The sequence below is a fragment of the Camelus dromedarius genome, chromosome 31, assembly GCF_036321535.1.
Source record: "Camelus dromedarius isolate mCamDro1 chromosome 31, mCamDro1.pat, whole genome shotgun sequence".
Lineage (NCBI taxonomy): Eukaryota > Metazoa > Chordata > Mammalia > Artiodactyla > Camelidae > Camelus > Camelus dromedarius.
The window spans coordinates 6,237,410-6,255,624 of NC_087466.1; the positions used below are offsets into that span (position 1 = coordinate 6,237,410).

The following is an 18,215-nucleotide window of genomic DNA, read 5'->3' on the forward strand; positions in this document are numbered from 1 at the left end:
CTGGTTGTAACTTGTTTTTTATACTTAACAATGTATCTTAGATATCCTATCAGAATATAAAAATCCTCATTCCTTTTTATAGATATATAAATTTATTGAACTTGCCCCTTACTAATGGACATTAAAGTTGTTGACAGTCTTTTGCTTTGTGAATAACCTTGGACACATGTTCTTATGTCCTTCCAGAATGCATATGATTATACCGTAGGATAAATTCCTAGAAGTGGTGTGTGCTTATGTAATTTAAAGAAATTGTGAAATTCTGATAGTTGACACATGGAATCTTAATGTATTTATGGATTCTAAAATTTCTTGTATTGAGGTAGCTTGGCCATTTTCATATGTTTGAGCTGTTTGTATTTCTGTCTCTTATAAATTGTCTCTTTTTATCCTTTACCCATTTTCTACTGGATTATTTGTCTTTTCCTTATTGCTTTGTAGGAACTTTACAGATGCTAGGGAAATTAGTCCTTTGTGGTGTGAGTTGCTGATGTTTGCCCTGGTCTGTCCTTCCATGAACATTTTGCTTGTCTACCACATGCATTGTCCTAGGTGCTGGAACTGGTCTCTTAAAGGAGAGACTCAAGGCTGCCCTCCTGGAGTTTGTTCTAACGGGAATGCCAGGAGGCAATATACAGATAATAAAGATAATTTTCAGTTATGGTCCATACAAAGGCCATGATGATTATAGTGAGCGGGTGGTGAATTGGGAGTCTGCTTTATATAGAAAGTGGAAGATGCTAATTTGCAGACACAAAAGGCAAGATGGCCATTCAAATAGTTGGGAATGAAGAGTTCTAAGGCCACAGGGGAGGTTGAGCCCTGCACATTTGGGGCAGTGAAAGGAGGTCGGTGGAACTGGGTGTGATGATCAAGGGAAGGGGAACAAGGTGAATCTGGGAGGGAAGCAGGGGCTGGATCCTGAGCATCTAGCCTGCTATGTGGAGTGTAGATTTTATACTAAGTGTGATGCAAAGCCTCAGGAGAGTAATAAGTAGGAAGTTATTATTATACCGTAAGTATTTTTTTCCAAATCGTTAAAAATCGTTTGAGAACTTTAACAACTGCTTATCATTTCATAGCTTTGTCTAAACCATAATTTATTTAGCTCTTTGGCATAATTTTTTTTCTCTACTCCCAGTTTTAATCTTATAAAATTGTGATAGACACATCTATAATCTTGATTGCCTTCTTAAGCCACTTTCCTACAAGTAGATTTTATGAGCAATTTTTAAGGGTGTTTGATTCAATGTCCCTCCGGTGTGTGCTTTTGTGTTACAGAGTGTGTTAATGACAACTACTGGTTTGGGAGGGATAGAAACTGTGAATACTGCTTTGATGAGCCCCTGCTGAAAAGAACCGATAAATACCGGACTTACAGCAAGAAACACTTTCGGATCTTCAGAGTAGGTGACAACTGGCTGTACGTTTGGGAAATCTGGTAATCTGGATATCACTCTTAGATCCGCACTAAAATGTCCCACTGTTAAAACTTTGAAATAAAATGTTCTCTATTTTAGGAAATGGGTCCTAAAAATTCTTTCATCGCATACATAGAAGATCACAGTGGAAATGGAACCTTTGTAAATAGAGAGCTTGTAGGGAAAGGAAGACGCCTTCCTCTGAGTAACAATTCTGAAATTGCACTTTCAGTGTGGAGTAATAAAGGTAATATTATTGTCTTCTGGTTACTGGATTTTTTCTCCCCTCCCGTATAAAAGGAAAAATGATGTTGTGTCCATTGCAGAATATGGTTTAAGTAAATAAAGTAAGTCGCTTAGCATTCAGGATTCATCTCAGTCCTAGTTGCATTTTTAAATTATGAAAAGTTCTATTAAGACAGATTTTCTAAGGTTGAATGGATTTATTTAGTTTTATTTAAAGCCATAGGCTGTCAATTGAATTATTGTCTGAGTTATTTATACTGTTTTACCCCATCAGTCTTAGATATCTGTGAGTTATCATTTTAGGCCATTAGTTCATTTGCCTCCCCTCTTCTTCCCTCCCTTCCTCATTCTTCCCTTTCTTCAATCCTTTTTTTTTTTTTTTAAGGGTTTTTTTTTGGCAGGGGGAAGGGGAGGTAAAGGTAATTCGGTTATTTATTTATTTTGATGGAGGTACTGGGGATAGACCCCATGACCTTGTGCATGCTAAGCACGTGCTCTACCACTGAGCTATACCCTCCCCTCTTTGTTCCTTTCAGTCATTAATTTCTGCATATATTTATTGAGCTATTACGTATAGCCCAGCATTAGGCTGTGGATTTTTCTGTAATTTCAGTTTAGACTTTCACCTTTTTAAATACGACATAATGATCCCCTGCAAGTGGAGATGTTTATCATCATCATCAGATAGTGTTTTATAAGCATCCATTCCTAAAACGTTGTGAATGTCACATCTAAAAGGAACAATTGTCTTTCAGTGTGAATACAAACAAACAAACAAACTACAGAGTTCAACAAAGCTCTTGGTGATTTTCAAACCTTGGGCAAGAGAAATACTCTTGTTTCTTTAATTAAAAAACAAAATAAAACAAAACCCACAGAACTTCCCAAAACTATCTCAGAGTTGATTGACTCGGAATGGTACGTATTTGTGTGGGTAACATCTTAAAACTATAGATCCTCATAGACACTGTCCCACAGATCCTGATCCAGTAGTTCCAGGGATTTAAAAAATCCTGCTCAGGTGATGCTCATGTAGCCTGTCCCTGGCATCTCGGAAGTGCGACTATTCTGGGCATCCTGAAGTGCATTTTATGATTGACTTAGTTTTCCCTGTTTTCTGACTATTTTATTTCCTGTCTGATAATTATAGTCAGGGCAGCTGCATAGGCTTTTACTGTTTGAGAGCACCTGGCCAGCACCTGGGTACTGAAATTTGGCCTGTCCTCTACCTGACAAGCAGTGTGCCATCTTTTTCTAACTGGTCTATCCAAGTGGCACCTTTTCTAATTTGAGCCAAAGTGTTATGTGGATTGGATTGAATCTGGCCATGATTGAAGCAGGTCCAGCTGGTACTCTGCAGACTGCATTCAGCCTATGACATTTTATTAGGCCTTTGCCGATGTTTGTGCTTTAACGTGAAAACCCAGATTTCTTTGAAAAGTTGGAATATCTGGCCACACTGAGCCTATAACCTCGTAAGTCGAGGATTTGCAGGTGCTGAGTATAGGCTGCCTTCTTAAGATGGGCGATGTGTTTCTCGTTCGAGTCCCTACTGTTTAACGTCTTCCTCTCCCCCCAGCCTTACCTGTGTGTGTGTGACCTTCCTGGCTTGTGGAGGTACCTGAGTTGGCAGACCGTGAAGTAGACATTGGCATTTGGGAAAGTACATCTCCAGAGCCCCTCAAATTCTCAGATTCTCGGGTGCCACTGGAACATCCAGGTTCATAAATATCCACAAGGAAAGAGGAATGGTTGTATCCTAGGTGGCCAGCAGGTCTCATTTAGACCATTGTCTGCCTCACGTGGACCAGCCTGGATTGAAGCGTGCTGAGGTGGTAAAGATTTGTGCCAGAGACTGGATCTCTATCTAGGTTACTTCAGGGAGGTCAAGACCCGTCACCTGAACTCTGAGAAACTCAAGGGTCTTAACAGATTTTACTCTTTCAAGAATATTATAGGCAGTTGCAAATTTACCACTGATGACTTTGTAAAATTGGAATGTTTGATAACTGATTGGCCCAATGGGTAGTTATATTATGAAATGAGTAGGTTTTTTGTTTTTGTTTTTTTTTTTTGGTTTTCTTCTGAGATACAGGCTGACCAGTGAAGAAATAAAGGGCTTTTTTTGGGGAAAAGATTATTTATTTAATTTTACAAGTAAGTTCAAGATGGTCTGCACTATAAAACACCAGATATGTAAAGGTAGAAATGGCTGAGAGAAGATAATACTGGTATGGTGACCTGTGGCCTGATTTTTATTAGGATATATACTTGCCTAGAACGTATTTTCTAGATTCTAACTAATTGCATTTTGTTTCTGGATCTGTGCTAATCTTCATGGATATTTTATATTAGTGCGATTGGTCACTATTCTGAGGCCAAGCAATAAGAATAGCAGTGATGTATGAGGTTCCTGCATTATGGGGAGAACAATGCTGCTCTCACTCTCATTCCTTTTATTTTATTTTATTTATTTTTTATTAACGTATAGTCAGTTTACAATGTCGTGATCATTCATTTCAGAATGATACCTATCTATCATCATTTTCCAAGGGTTTCACAATATGGGTTAGCCTAGTTAAGTGATTTCTTTAGGGTGAGTTGTTAAATGGAATTAAAAACAATTGTCTTGTATTTTATATGCTTACTAATTTTTGGCACCATTTATCTTCTCTTTATCAGATGAATTAATGAGACCTATTTCTGCCATTTTTCCCCCCTAGTTTTTGTATTTTTTGATCTGACTGTAGATGATCAGTCAGTTTACCCTAAGGAATTAAGAGATGAATACATCATGTCAAAAACTCTTGGAAGGTAATTCTTTTTTTCTTATGGAAATTGCACTTAATTTCTTTCTAAACATTTGTCATTGATTAGTTTTTTGTTCTGGTTTTGTAGCATTCATTATGTTTTCATAGCATTTATAGGGTACCTATTTGTGATCGGTATATTACTGATTTATTTGAAAATGATCAATTGATACGAATAGTTTTTCCTTGTAAATTTTATCAGTGACAACTTTTTAAAAGCAGTTTTATTAAGATATAATTTAAGTACCACACATTCACCCCTTTGAAAGTGTAGTTTAGGGGTTTTTAATATATTCACAGAGCTGTGAAACCTTTACCACAATCAATTTTAGAGTATTTTCATTACCTTCCATAAAGAAACATTTATTCCATTTCTGCCCTTTTCAGAATTGTGACATCTTGGGAAGTGAGATGAAGCTGACTGTTGAATAGGGCAAAGTTCTCAAAAATTTTTGGTCTCAGGCCGTCTTACACTCTTAAAAATTACTGAAGACCCCAAAGAGCTTTTGTTTATGTGATTTAAGTCTACTGATATTTACTGTACTAGAAATTAAAATGGAGACGTGATAATAATATTTATTAATTCATTAAAAGGTAAAGTCACTTATGCTAAGATGAGTAACATTTTTTAATGAAAAATAATTAGTTTACAAAAGATTGGTGAGAAGAGAGGGATTATTTCACATTTTTGCAAATGTCTTTGATACCTGGCTTGCTAGAAGAAGACCTGAGCCTGATACTTGCTTTTTCATTTGGTCTTTTGTGATACCACATGTCATGGGAAGACTCTGAAACCTCATGAGAGAAGGAGAAAGAAAAGAGCAGATAAAGGGAGTGTGTAGCTCAGTGGTAGAGCACGTGCTTAGCATGCATGAGATCCTGAGTTCAGTCCCCAGTACCTCCCCTGAATAAATAAATAAGGCTAATTACCCCCTAAAAGTAAATAAAATTGTTAAAAAAAGAAGAAGAAGAAGAAGAAAAGGACAAATAATGTCTTAGTATTATTTGCAAACTAGTATTGACTTTGTGAACACCTTGAAAGTCTTGGGATCCTTCAGGGGTTGCCTGATCATACTTTGAGAACCACTTCCTTTGGGAAGGTATTCAGGTTACCTTTACCCTGGTACACAGTGTCCTTCAGCCTCCCATCCCTCCCCCACCCCCAACAGCCCTTCTATTTATTGATATTTTTGGAAACACGGAAGTAGAAAATAAGAGAAGGTAATAATCACCCATATTCCTGCCATATAGAATCAGGCGCAGTATATGCTTGTGCCCACCTGTGGGAGATATTTTAGTTTACGGACATTAAATTCAGTCACTCGTGTTTCCATATCTACATTGGCTGCTTGCAAGCTCATAGCCAAATTTGTGCCCACCCTTAAGAAATGTATGGGACTCTTTTTTTTTTAAGGGAGGATTCAATACAAATCCTTTACTTATAGCAAGGATCAGAAACGTACTTGAATGAGCCAGGTAACAAAAGACATTTACTGGCTCTTGTAACTGGGAAACACAGGGGTACAGCTGACTTCTGGCATGGCTGGACCAGGAGGCTGTTAGGGCTTTATTTCACTCTCTGAATTCTGATTATCTATTTGGCTTTATCTGCAGCTGGATCTAAGGGCTCCCACAGTGTTGGCAGGGCTTTTGCTCCATCCCTTAATTCAGCTACTCTTTGCTGCCCTCCCATAGGATTGCTTTTTTTGTGTGGCAGGAAAAATGGCTTCCAGGAGCCCCGTCTTCTCATTTTCTTTTTTCTAGAAACCACAGCATAGAGAACCATTTCACTCCCAACATCAGCATTTAATTTCAAAGACAACCCTGATTGGCTCAATCTTGTTTACATGTCCATGCCATGGTCCTAGGAATGGATGTTTACTATTCAGATACTCCGCCAGACTCAGGGAAGATTTCTGAGGTGACTAATTAGCAGAAGAGGAACTGGAAAAGTGTTTTGAGCAGTTTTTAAAAAATTATAGTTACATGAAATTTTATCTAATACCGTATACAAAAATTTAACTTAAGATTAAACAAAAAAAACCCCTAAATGTAAGAGGTAAAACAATGCAACTGTAAGAAGAAAACATAGACAACCCTTCATGATCTTGGAGTTGGCAATAGTTTCTTAAATATGTCACCAAAAGCATAAGCAACAACAACAACAACAACAAAAAAAAAAAAAAAGGAAAAGAAAAATTAGACTTCATCAAATTTAAAAACTTTTGTACATTAAAAGACTATCTAAAAAAAGCATGTTTAATTAGAAAGTCAAGCTAATCATATGCAGATGGAGGTAAAATTGTGGAAAAAAAATTTTTTAAATTAAACTTATATACAATGTGCTTTTAATAACTTAATTTTAGGTAATGAATTAAATGCAATTAAAATACCCCATACAGTAGTAATACTAATGGGATAGCTTAAAAAAATAAAATGAATGTATCTCTTAAAAAAAAAAAGGCTCTCTGAAAAACAAAACAAAACAAAACAAAAACGACTATCTAGAGAGTGAAACAAAACCCATAAAATATTTGCAAATGATAAAATCTGGTAAGGGAGTAGTATCTAAAATAGATAAAGAACTCTTAAAACTCAATAACAAAAAGATAACCCAATTTAAAAATGGGCAAAGGATTTAAACAGACATTTCTCCAAAGAAGATAAATGACCAACAACCACAGGAGAAGATGCTCACCATCTTAGTCATTAGGAAAGCACATATCAAAGCACAATGAGATACCACTTCACACTGACAAGGAGGGCCGTAATAAAGAAACAGAAAATGACAAGTGATTGTGAGGATGCAGAGAAAATGGACCTCTTATACACTGCTGATGGGAATGTAAAATGGTGCAGCCACTGTGGGAAATAGTTTGACGTTTTCTGAAAAAGTTAAACAGAGAATTACCGTATGACCCAGCAATTCCCCTTGTAGGTGTATACCCTCCAAATTGAAAACAGATGTTCAGCAAAAACTTGTGCATGAACGTTCATTGCAGCTCTATTCACTAGTAGTGCAAAAGTGGAAACATCCTGTGTCCATCAACAAATGAATGGATAGACAAAATGTGATATATCCATAAAATAGGCTGTTTAGCTATAAAAAGGAATGAAATACTGATACATGCTACAGCATGGATGAACCTTCAAAATGTGCTAAGTGAAAGACGTCAAGACACAAAAGGCTACATATTGTATGATTCCACTAATGGGAGATATTCAGAACAGGCCAGTCTCCAGAGACAGGAAGCACATTAGAGGTTTCCCAGGGCTGGGGGCACGATAAAATGGAGAGTGAATACTTAATGGCTATGGGGTTTCCATTTAGGCTGATGGAAAACTGGAACTTGATAGAGGTGATGATTGCACAATATTGTGGATGTCCTCAATGCCACTGAATTGTACACTTTATTTTATTTTTGGGGGGGAAATAATTAGGTTTATTTATTTTTTAGAGGAGGTACTGGGGATTGAACCCAGGACCTCGTGCATGCTAAGCATGTGCTCTACCACTTTGAGCTATACCCTCCCCCGTGAATTGTACACTTTAAAATGACTACAATGGCAAATTTTAAGTTACGTGTATACATAGTATATAATAAACAAAGATATCTTGGCAACTGCCTCGCTTCACCCCAAAATCCATAATGGTTATAAAAGTCTGTTTCAGGCAGGTAATGAGTGATTGATGCTCATATAGCCTTACCTTAAGCTGACCCTAGCTTTGGAGAGTGGAGTACGTAGGATTAACTTTAACTATGTACTGGGTAGCATTCTGGGTAGCAATCCTCCGTTAGAGCATCCAAATTAATTGCAAATCTTCAAGAACTTGCTGCAAACAGGTTGATGGTGCACTTTCGGTTTTTTTAGGTACTGTGCTTTTATTTACGGTGTAATTCATGGCATCAATTGCTTAGGTACTTCCACTGAAGATAGAGAATAAGAAAGGAAGAGAAATGTATCCATGAAAGTAACTCATTTGCAGACGCTGTTTACTGTTACTTGTTTCAGGCACTCATTTTTTAAAACTAGGGCTTGGTTGTGCTTGATGTTTCTCTGACCTCTCGGATAAGTCATTTCTCTCTTATTTGTTCTTAGTGTCTCTCTGAGAATCTCAGTCTGGAGTGACAGTAAGACTTAACTCTATCACTCAGTTCAAATTAAGTCTGTATCACTCAGCTCGAAGAGGGGAATTTAGAGCTGACTCAGCTTATGCCCTTGATGTTTTACCCTGGTGAGGTTTCTGAAAACAGTGGAAGGATGGAATATTGGACTGTCTTTAACTTGTAATAGTTGAGGCGTAGTGGGTCTCAGGATTAAAAAACATTCTAACAGCCAGTCCCTTTCTGTGTTTTTCCCTGTAGTGGTGCCTGTGGTGAGGTGAAGCTAGCTTTCGAGAGGAAGACATGTAAGAAAGTAGCCATAAAGATCATCAGCAAAAGGAAATTTGCTATCAGCTCTGAGAGAGAGGCTGTAAGTAACTGTGTTTGTGGCTGCTTGGCTGTTCTTCACACGTTTTAAAAAAAATTTAAAAATGTATTAATTTTGGGGTTTTTTTAGTGGGGGGCAGAGGTAATTAGGTTTTTAATTTATATTTTTAAATGGAGGTACTGGAGATTGAACCCAGGACCTTGTGCCTGCTAAGCATACACTCTACCACTGAGCTATACCCTCCCCCAACTTCACACTTCTTAACTTCCCCAGGTAATTTTAGAGTGGTGATTTTCAATGTCAGAAATTTATATTGAAGAACATTGAAAATTTCTAAGTATATACAGCTCTTATCACTTACAGATAATTTGGTTCCCAGAATATTTGGTTGAGTGTAATAACACACATAGTAAGAACTTTTTTTTTTTTTCCCCTTCCAAGTTGTTACAAGAGTATTTTTACAATAAGTGAAAGGAAATTAGGGGGGGAAAAATCCAGCCATATCCCTGCCACTGTAACCCCACAGCTGTTTTCAGTTTTCCCTTTCCTTCTAGTCTTTGTTCATATGAATTCATGTTTCTAGATGGTTGAGATCGTATTGTGTATGCAGTTTTGCATTCTGCTTTTCCACGTAAGCATTAATGCATAAAGTTTTCCCTAATAGATCCTTCTTGATGATTGAGTCTCTGTTTCACCAACTTGATCATAATTTTTTTAGCCATTGTTTGATCATTTAGATAATTTAGGTCATTTAGAAAATGTCTGATTCTTTGCTCTTCCTGTTAATGTGGCAATGCATACTTTAGTGTTTATAGATATTTAAAAAATCTTAATTAAATTATTTTAACAGTCCCTTTATATAGTAGCCATTCATTTTATTACATTTTCTGTGGTATACACTTACTGCATTGGTGAAATGGCCAAATGTATTGGTCTTTCAACACATGAATGAACAAAGTAATGTAAAATGTGGCCTGTAATCATGTTTTCCTCTGTGGCCAGCTGTTTCTGGCTATTATACTTTAACATTCTTTAAAGATCAATTTTTTTTTTTCTCCCTAGACAATGCCATTCTCACGTAGCAAGAGGAATTTCCTTTCTGTGTTCACTTTGTTATAGATCTTTCCCCTGTGATTCTGGGTTTGTTTCCCATTTTAGGGGGAAGAAAATAACCTACCAGATTCTTAATGACTTGGAGCACACTTCTCCTTCTTAATTTCATCTTTCAAATCCTGTTGGAGTCTTTAGACTTCTCTGTTGTCAGAGCACACCCTGACTTGGTAATGAGTTTAACGGCTTACAGGAAGAGGCAGGCTTTTAAAATTAAACATCTGGGTTTCTTAGCCGAAGTCCATTTTACATAAATATGTAATTCTATATCCTCTTTGCTTGTGGAGGGTGTAGCCCATGAGGTTGAGTAACTCGAGTCATCCTTCTGGAATTGGAATGGAGAGCAACTTCACTGCCCTGAAGCTTCCTCTCGTTAGAGTCTCAGTAAATATTTCAGCTTGCACTTGAAATTGGAACCCATGTCTGCTCTATTATTAGAAATCTGACTTGACACTTACTTTAAACACTTTAATTGAATATCTTTTTGTCATGGTTTTTGTTTGTTGTATCATTTTTATGAATGCAAACAATTCCATAGCTGATGAGACAAGTAGAGCTTACCAGGTAAGTGTGAGAACAGTGGAAACATGCTTGTTTCTGGCTGTGGGAACTGAAACAAATGGCTTCCGCTCTCTGAGCCTCAGCTGCTCCACCTGTAAAATGGGAACAATTATAGAACCCAGTTCATCTGGGGATTATGAGGCTTACATGAGGTGACCCTTTTAAATAAAGAGCTTGGCAGAGAGCCTGGTCACTTATGGAATGCTTACTCTTTGCCAAGCATGTTGTGATTTTAAGTGATTTATGGAATTCTTCCACCTCTACGCCTTGATTTCGCTGTATGAATAGTGCTGATTTTGGAACTCGGGCAGCCTTTACTCAACTAAGTTGAACTGTAACTATTTTCTAAATATTGGCTATTATTATTATTAATAAACTAATGTTATTTATTAAAGGATCCAGCACTCAATGTTGAAACAGAAATAGAAATTTTGAAGAAACTAAATCATGTAAGTATTGCTGTAAAAAATGACTTATACTTAAATTTACTTATCTCAAAATATGGGAGCAATGCAAAGCACTTTGATGTAATAAATCTCGTATTAATCTGGGTTCCCTAATTGTATGTGTGTATGTGTGTGTGTACCTGTGTGTATGTGTGTGTATGCACGAATGCATGTGTTTAGCTGTCATTTAGCTGGGAAGAGCTTTACCCTGAAATTTTGAGAGGATAATACTGTATAAAATTTTCTGATTAAATAATTATGTGGTATTTCCACTGAATTAGTTCTGGACCAAAAGACATAGTAAATCTAAATATTATATCTTATAGGGACCTGATCAATTGATTATGTTTGGGGAGGTAGTGCTAATTTGGTAAATTTGATTTAATTATGCCTGATTTTTTAACACCTCTAAATACCTCTTGCTGATGCTAATTTCCAGTCATTTCAATTCGAGTATATCAAATAAATACATGGGTATCCAAGAAGTATGACAGCATCCAGGTAGATTAAGTGGTGTCTGTGGCCTCACTGAGTATAAATAGTTCCTGTCTTTTTGGTGCAGTGATGACCTTGTCTCAGTTGAAAGTCTCTAAAGATGTGAGAAGAGAAAGAGTAGTGGGACTGGTCTCATCTTCCTTTTTATTGTTCTTTCTGTTTCTCTGTTAATTCATGGGTCACCATGAAGTCATGAGCTACGTAGGACTGGAGTTCAACTTAAAATAAGACCTCTGGTCTGCTCTGCCAAGGATGATCTGCTTTGGTTCTTAACTTCCAAATGACAAAAGGTTTCTTCTCCCTTCTCCCACCTGCCGAGGTCCCCCTAAGAACAAAATCACATGGACGCAATAATTCAGTAGTCTCCTTTAGCTTTCCAGGTGGCTCTGAAAACCCACAAGAATCCCAGAGATCGACCTTCCTGCTTGGTTTTCTTCTAATTCCCTTGCAACTTCTCTCTCTTCCCTGAATGTGCCTCCTTTCCCCAACAGATATGGAATCTCTTGTTAAAGATAGGGGCCCTCTTATTTCCTGAGGTGGGGTTACTTCTTACACCCCCGCCTAAGATAAACACTAAGAATCCTCAGAGGATTTTCTCTGATGTCAGAAGATCCCCAAACATAACATGTATACAAATCGAATATGAAAGGAATTTTAAAAAGATCCTTGGAAGTATTTGTTGGCAATTTGCAAGGGGACTTGGAAGGCCTTGGGAATTCCATATGAGCTCGTGAGTGCATTTTGATATTTGGGGACAATGAATAGCACCTAGTAAAGTCAGTTAGACCTCGGCCTTTGGAATCGGGCATTGGTTCAGTCAAGTGGGGGATATTCATTGTGCCAGCCTGTTTCCTAGGCCTGGGACAGGGAGCACAAATGGACGTGGCCATCCTTCCTCCTGTGTGACTTTAGTGACAGACAAACCTGGGTTCCCATCCCACTCTATCACCCCTTGGCTCTGAGCAGGTCATTTCACTTTTCAGAGCCTCTGTTCCCTCATCTGTATGATGGAGACAATAGGATACTTACCAGAGGTCCGTGGGAGCTTTGGAAGAGATGTGCTCCGAAAGCTCTCAGCACAGGGAACACACTCGGAATGGCGGTGATCGGTAATTCCCTCCCCTTTTCCCTGTAGATCTGAAGTGGAGGTTTCTGGTTTGGTGACGTCTTATTTCTGGGAGACACTTTCAGCTGTGACAGCTCCAGCCTATATGGCCTTGGAGATAGTGGGGACTGGAGACAGATGTGTTGGCTCCAACTAGTGGATCCTCTTTGTGCTGTCAGCTCCCAGCCCTACCCGTTTTTGGACGGGCACTGGCACTGCCTGATGAAACCAAGTGGACCAAGCAGTTTCCATTTCTTCTTCTCATCTCCTGTTCCTATTCCATGTATCTGTCTTTTCTTCTTCTCCTTTTTTTTTTTTTTTAATTTTTTTAAAATTGAAGTACAGTTACAGTGTGTCAATTTCTGGTGTACAGCACAATGTCCCAGTCATGCATATACATACATATATATTCGTTTTCATATTCTTTTCCTTTTATTTTGTCAAGATATCGCATGTATACATCCAGAGTTGGAGAGTGCTAAATGGTTTTTAAATAGCAGCTCTACCTCCTTCCTAATCTCTCTCTTTGCAAACATTTAAAAACTCTTTTAGCTTTCTTTAAAAGAATTTACCTCCATATTTATACATAATATACATAAACTGCAGTCTCTTGGTTTATTCATAATATCTTGCTGCCTTCCTGTGATATTATATGAGAATTTTAGCTCTTCTTTCTTTCCCATTCCTCTTAATATAATACTGCAATTCATACTCAGTGTTTTCATTATTGTGAAATGAAAATGGTTATGCAGAGCCAAGTATAGTATGATCACAGGTAAGGAGAGGTGGAAATGGTTTGCCCTTAGTCTGACCCCCTTGGCTGTATATACTATGACCAAAATGCGGCTGGTGCAGAGCCTACCCTCAGTGGGTGGTGTGTGTGTTATTGATGTTGATGGTATGAATCTGGGCAGCATACGAGTGTCTCCTGTGTGCCAGCTACTATGCTGAGTGTTGGTCCTAGAAAGATAAGTAAGACTTGACTCAGCCCATGCAGTACCTGGTGAAAGGAGATCATGGTGGGTGTCAGTTTCCTTTCTCTACCCGACCTGGGTTGTGGGGCAGCACAGATTAGAACCGCTGCAGGAAGTGTGGACCTAAATTCCAAGGGGGACATTTGAGCTGAGGCTTGATATCTGAGGCCAAGTATGCCCAGAAGACTGGATCACCAGGCCTGGGGTGGGTAGTGTGAGCAAAGATGTGACACTGGGAGAGTCTGGGGCAGGCGAGGAGTTTTGCAGTCTGGAGAGGAAGATGTATGGGACCAGCAGCAGGAGATGAGGCTGGGTTGGTGGGTTGGGGCAGGAAGAGTCTAGGTCTCGAAGGGCTTGCTAATCCTTCCTGAGAAGTTGGGTTTTAGTCTCTAGGCAGCAAGGAGCTAAAGGATTTCTTTGTTCTTGCCGTCCTTCTTTCCCTCCTCAATTGCTCTCCTCCCTTCCTTCCTTTAAATAACTTACAATTATATAAATTTGACACATGTAAAGTAATACATGTAGATTACAAGGCACACCAATACAATTAACACCTTTGAATTTGCCATCATTTTAAGAATGAAAACTTGATCGTACAATTGAATCTGCTTCATATTCTTTGAAGTCTTTTAAGCCTTGCCTTTTCCACTGGGCATTATGTTTCTCAGATCCGCTGTGCTGGGGGATACAGTGGGGCATTCATTCACTGTTGTCTAATAGCTCATCAGGGGAAGGTACCATGTGGAGGATTTTAATCAGGATGATGAAAATTGATGAAATCTGCTTTGTAGGAAGATCACTCTGGCAAGTTTTGCTATTCTTTTTCATCTGAAATCTAAAAATTTTGTATCTCTCTTCCCTTTAATTCTGACATAACCATATCCTTTTCTCTTCTGGGTGGGTATAGTCCCACCACATCTCACCACATCTTTTGTGTACCCAGACCACTAGCTTTACTGCCTGTTGTTGGTACTATAAAAACAACAGGTGTGTTTTCCAAGTATAAAATCATACTATTAAATATGTTTGGAACTGTACAATGCTGTTCTCCCTTTCTTCAGCAAATGCACCCAGCATTGATCACACACTACCAGCCACAGGTGTGTGTGTCTGCCACAGATGGGCTTATGAAACTGGAATTTCCCTCTTCCCTGGAAAAATGGAGGCTCTTTTTTCAAAATCATGGGGTCCCCATTCCTCTGTGGTGCCAGTTGCCTGGAGCTGAATAGCCCTGCTGTCTGGCAGCATGGCTGGGCTCCCCACCTGGCCCACTTCCTTTCCTCCTGCCACTTGTCAGGCTCCCCAGGTTCCTTAGGTAACCTTGAGTACTTGTGCCCTAGGGCAGCAAGGAGGAAGGCTGGGAAGAGACTGGCCTTCCTTCCTTGGTGCCAGCCTTGTATGCAAAACATAAACCGCTCCCTTGCCAGCCTGGTGGGGTGGAGAGTTTCTTGTATGTTCTCATTAAGGAACCAGCTGAGTTGTGTTCTGTCTCCTCCCCTGCATGAACTTCAGGGTGTCCTGAGACAGGGGTCGAAATGCTTGGTCCTGGCTGCCCTGACCCTCTGGGTAGTTGTCCCGAGTTCTGCTTTTGTGGTTTTCCTCTTGGGGAGCGTCTCACTACTTTTCCTCTTTTTTCCCCCTTTTCAGCCTTGTATCATCAAGATTAAAGACTTTTTTGATGCTGAAGATTATTACATTGTTTTGGAATTGTAAGTAGTAAACGGTTTGTTGATGTGTTCCCATTTAAATGCTTATAAGCCACCAAAGAATCTCGTGCTGGCTTGCGTTTCTCATCCTGGGGACCCTCAACTCATGTATGTGGTGGGGGCCCACAAAGTGTGTGTGGAGGGTTCATATCAATTCTAAAATCCCCCAGCGTTTCCAAAGGCAGGTGATTCAGAGGTTCCAGGTCCTGGATCTGAGGCCTTGGGTTTGACTCCTACTCTGCTGGTGACTGACTGCCCATGGATTAGTTCAGTTCACCTCTCTGAGCCTCATATTTCTAGTATTAAATAGGGGAGATAATAATACCCCCATGCACAGAGTGATAAGGATTTTATGCTGTGAGGGGTGTAAAGCCCCCAGCAAAGCTCCTGGCAAGCTAGGTGCTCAACCCCAGGTGCCTCTCATTACTCTGAAATAATCGGTCTGGGTAACCCTTGCTGCTCAGAATCACAGTACACATGCATGGTGACACCGGAGTATCTTTCGGGTGCTGGTTTACTTGCAGGTTTATTGGGTGTGTTTAAAAGAATTTCCTGTCTCATCCCTGAAAGAGGCCTGTCTTCTTGTCTGTTCCTGCATAAAGATGCAGTGTTTCTGGGAATGGCTGTCATGGAAGAGAGGCAAGGCTTTGGTCCTGAGGGGCAAACAGTAGGTATACTGGTGGACCATTAAGATTGTAAACAGCAGCCCCAGTCGTAGCACTAGGGGAGCCTCGACGATCCTTGTAGTGCTTAACAGAATATCTGTTGCTATTAAATAGGAGATTTGGATCTAGTTAAAACAGTTATCTGATTGGATCTAGTTAAAACAGTTAAATAATAGTAGGAATAATAATAATACTACAATATTATTATATCTGATTGGATCTAGTTAAAAGTTTAATAATAATACAATAACAGTAACTGATACCAATTAAGCACTTAATATGAGCCAAGTACTATTCAAAGTGCTTTACATGGATTGACTCATTTAACGTTCATAACAGTCATCCTGGGTACTTGCAAGTTACTGGTGAGTTACTGTTTTTAGCTCCACTTGACAGAAATGGGAACTGAATTGCAGAGGGATTGAATAATCTTGCCAAGCCCCTCCGCTGTGCCAGGTACTTTACCTACATCAATTATATCTTAAGTTTTACAACAGACATCAAGGTAGGTGGGATTTTATCCCCATTTTTTTGAAGAAGTAGAAACAAGCTCAGGGAGGTTGCATAGCTTGTCCAAAGTCCCACAGCTGGGAGCTGGTGGAGCTGGGGTTTAGACCCTGGTTATTGGAGTGTAGACTTCTGCTTTCTCCTCTCCATCAGTCTCAGAACCAGTGGGGTGCACAATAAAAATGCAGACTCCTGGGCCCAGCCTCCGATCTACTGAGTCAGATATTTAAAAGCTCCTGAAGTGTCTCCAGTGCCCACCCCACTCTCCCTCCCTGGTTACTGGCAGGGATGTCTTATTGTGGACAGGCTTATTACCTCATTGCCTTTACAAATGAGAGTCAAGAGTGAATAAACACTTTGCTTGTCTTAATGAGTTTGTTTTGTTTGTGTTACTATCTTCCATCCAAGTGAGTTTCCCTCCAGGAATGAACCCCCTGCTTTGGCTTTGTGTTTCAGGATGGAAGGAGGGGAGCTGTTTGACAGGGTGGTGGGAAATAAACGCCTGAAAGAAGCTACGTGCAAACTCTATTTTTACCAGATGCTCCTGGCTGTCCAGGTAAGAGATGCCCTCGGTTCTTTGGACAACCTACTTTCTTTCAGGTGAATTATTCTCCCAAGTCAAACAGAAAACCAGGGACCAGGGATAAAAACCCCAGAGAGCAGAGTCTGTGTATGGGTTGTTCTGTTTTTGGCAAAAACATCCCACCTCTTTGACTCAGATGAGAAAGCTCTTGCTGTGAAACTTAGGAGAGTTAAAAAAAAAAAATTGGAAGTTAAAGAAATAAACACACATGGTCCACATGGCCTCTCTTTAGCTTGGAGGTATTTCTGGAGGGGCATTGATTTCTACTTCTACCTGATCCTTGCAGAAATCCACCTTATCTCTCAGGGCGGGAGCGGGGCAGGTATGAGGGTAAGATTGGCAGGTTCCCCGGGGCCCAGTGTTTAGTGTTTCCTTCACCTGCACCATCCTGTTAATTGCATGTGTGCTGCCTTCTCTTCAATATTTGGGGCAAGTGTCGTCTGCTTAGGAGAACATCACCCTTTCTCAACCCATCTTTGGCTGTGGTGATTCCCTGCCCAGGTTTCTTCCCTTGAAAACCTACTCTGTGCAAGAAATGCAGTGATTGGGAACAGCTCTTGCAGGGAGTGAGGATTGAGGAAGATTTTCCTGGGGCTGTTCTACTGGTGCCCACCCTGGGGGCTTCACCAGGTTCCTTTCCTAGAGGAAGTGTTTTGGAGGGTTTTTGCTTTAGGCCAGAGGGACATCCAGGGAAAGCTGAAGCCCATAAACACCTAAAGAGGACTTTACTCTCTTAATGGTTTATTCCTGCTTGTATTACACCAAGAATATTAACATGAGTTGAGTGCAGATCAGTGGAGTGGCAAATTTTTTTTCCTAGAGAAATATGACTTACTATACAGAAATGAACACATAAACATCAATGTTCTATTTTAGCTGTTGAGTTTTCAAAGACTAATCTGTGCATCAAGGATTATGTTAACTCCAGGTGTTCAAATAGATAAGTTACATATATGTACTTTACGGAGTCCTTTTAAAAAGTATTCTCAGGATTAAATAACCAAATATACTACTTTGGTGGAAGTTTTATAGGTTGCTTTAATATGGTCTCAAAATATTTTACATCTGCCACTTACATTTTTTGTTATTAAAATTTATACCTTTTATTTCTGTGAATGTAAAGGGATATTTATTATCTTGAAGAGTGACATTAAT

At 39.3% G+C, this 18,215-nt stretch overlaps 1 protein-coding gene across 5 annotated transcripts in view; it reads left to right on the plus strand.

Moving 5' to 3' along the window:
* CHEK2 (checkpoint kinase 2) overlaps positions 1-18,215 on the plus strand; it is a 38,608-nt gene that overhangs the window by 9,284 nt on the left and 11,109 nt on the right. For 3 of the 5 annotated variants that reach the window (XM_031442964.2, XM_010992317.3, XM_064481109.1), the window contains 7 exons: positions 1,282-1,406; positions 1,521-1,668; positions 4,391-4,481; positions 8,845-8,953; positions 10,978-11,031; positions 15,247-15,308; positions 16,934-17,033. In XM_031442964.2, the coding sequence (XP_031298824.1) occupies positions 1,282-1,406; positions 1,521-1,668; positions 4,391-4,481; positions 8,845-8,953; positions 10,978-11,031; positions 15,247-15,308; positions 16,934-17,033 (689 nt within the window). Of the gene's footprint in view, positions 1-1,281; positions 1,424-1,520; positions 1,669-4,390; positions 4,482-8,844; positions 8,954-10,977; positions 11,032-15,246; positions 15,309-16,933; positions 17,034-18,215 lie in introns of those variants that run through there. The other 2 variants (XM_031442967.2, XM_031442968.2) reach the window with 2 other exon arrangements.